Source organism: Morone saxatilis, unplaced genomic scaffold (genome assembly GCF_004916995.1).
Source record: "Morone saxatilis isolate NCDOM2014 unplaced genomic scaffold, NCSU_SB_2.0 Contig3, whole genome shotgun sequence".
NCBI lineage: Eukaryota > Metazoa > Chordata > Actinopteri > Moronidae > Morone > Morone saxatilis.
This window is the reverse complement of record NW_023339873.1, coordinates 23,647,831-23,649,735: the sequence shown is the minus strand read 5'-3', so window position 1 is coordinate 23,649,735 and position 1,905 is coordinate 23,647,831. Positions and strand designations below refer to the sequence as shown.

Sequence of the window (1,905 nt, the reverse complement as noted above, 5' to 3'; positions counted from 1 at the left end):
ATATAAGTAGATGGCTTACCAGTGTGTTAAATGAATGCAAACTTTATGGCATGTTTATTGCTTCGTAAGAAACAGGAGCCTGGTTAGGGTTAGCTGGTGTGGTGGAGTTCTCTCCCACTTAGGGTGTTGAGTCGACTCCGGAGGCTCAGTAACTACCAGTGGATGGTAGTAACTAAATCAGCTACTAAAATCAGTCTGCACCCACGAATATTTTATTATAAACTTACTTCCTGTGCTCATGTTCAAATAAATCCTTGGAAAGAATCCCTGAAAATATCATAACCTGACTGGAGAAAGTGGCAATCAACAACTGCACCCCAGAATAGAAGTATGACCTTTGATAAGTGGAACCGAGGCCTATACCTTTAGTTATAAGTAACCAGTGCACAACATAGATTAACGACTTATATACCATACACGAGGTATGCTTTTAGAAAAGAAAACAGATGAATGCTGGTTACTACCATGTAGCTTCTTGTAACTAAATCAGCTACTAAAATCAGTTGCACCACGAATATTTTAAACATAACTAATTTGGAAAAAAAATCATAACTAAGGCAAGTGGCCAATCAACAATCAAGAAAAGAGTCCCTTCACCATGGTTACCGTGCACATAAGCTTTCTCACATTTGCTTTGAAACTACCATTAGCTTCTCACAGTATCACTCTGAACCGGTTGATGTCGTCTTAAACAAGGCTGTCTGTGTGCTTTCAGCCTCTGGCTCCGTGTCCAAACTCCAAAGAGTCCATGGCCGTGTTTGAGCAGCACATCAGGATGGCTCAGGAGTATCTCAAAGTCCAGTCAGAGATCGCTCACCTTGTTCTGAGGAAGTAAGTCAAGTCACATATTGTATGTTATTATTTTCCTAGAACGCTACACTTATTTTCTGTATTAGTAGATATATGATTTAGTTAACCTTATTTGTATTGTGTTTTGGGGAACATTTTTGAATTCATCATGCTGTAACAACTACAAAACAAAACCACCATAGAACCAATAATGATTTTCCTTCATGTCCTTACCAGTTGGAATTTGTGATGGTCTTAAATAGTCTTCAGTTGAACCTGTTGAAACCTGCAGAATCCCTCTCTTAAGTGATCTGCGTACACAACATATTTTTTTTATGCAAGAGCATCTGGTAACCATAGTAACATATGAACATTGGTGCTGGGATTGTCCCCTGATCAGTTAAGAAGTGAGGAGTTAAAACAGAGGTGTGTTGTGTGTTTGATCAGTTGCTCATTAAAAACCGTGAGAGCGACAGAGTGACCACACAGTATCTGTTTGATCTGTCATTACTGAGGTCCAGTTCCAGTCTGGACTAACACATTTCATTATCACATTTCTTTTGGTGAGTTCTTTGTGACTCCAGAGAAGATAATAAACCACATTAGGTTCAGGAAAGTGCTGCTTAACCTAATAACAGATTCTGAAATACATGAGACATCTTCAAGGACGTCTCCTGCTGCTGGCTCCCCCCGTAATCCTAATTCTGCATTTAAAGGAACAGTTCGACATTTTTGGAAGTAGGCTTGTTTTTTTTCTTCTGAGGAGATGAGAAGATTGAAAACAATCTCATGTCTGTGTGTTAAAGCTGCAGTAGGTCATTTTTATAAAACTATTTTTTTTTGGTCATATTTGCTGAAACACTGAAATACATGAGACATATAATTGAAACCAAACAATCAGAGCCAAGAAAGATAGTTGATTGTTAAGTCTCATTCCCAGGGCATCAAATACAGATGCTTTAGGACCCTGGGAATGAGACTCAACAATCAACTATCTTTAAGCCTTCAACCCAAAGTGTCTTTCTATGTTTCTTGGCTCTGATTGGTTGTTTTTGTTCAGGCCCGGTGGATTCTTGCAAATGGTAAATGGACCTGTACTTGTATAGCGCCTTTCTA

General features: G+C 38.8%; 1 protein-coding gene across 2 annotated transcripts in view; it reads left to right on the top strand.

Annotated features, from left to right (window-relative positions):
- Positions 1 to 1,905, top strand: part of LOC118337252 (mitogen-activated protein kinase kinase kinase 7-like) — a 12,748-nt gene that overhangs the window by 7,819 nt on the left and 3,024 nt on the right. For both annotated transcript variants that reach the window (XM_035674189.1, XM_035674188.1), the window contains one exon: positions 716 to 831. In XM_035674189.1, the coding sequence (XP_035530082.1) occupies positions 716 to 831 (116 nt within the window). The remainder of the gene's footprint in view (positions 1 to 715; positions 832 to 1,905) is intronic.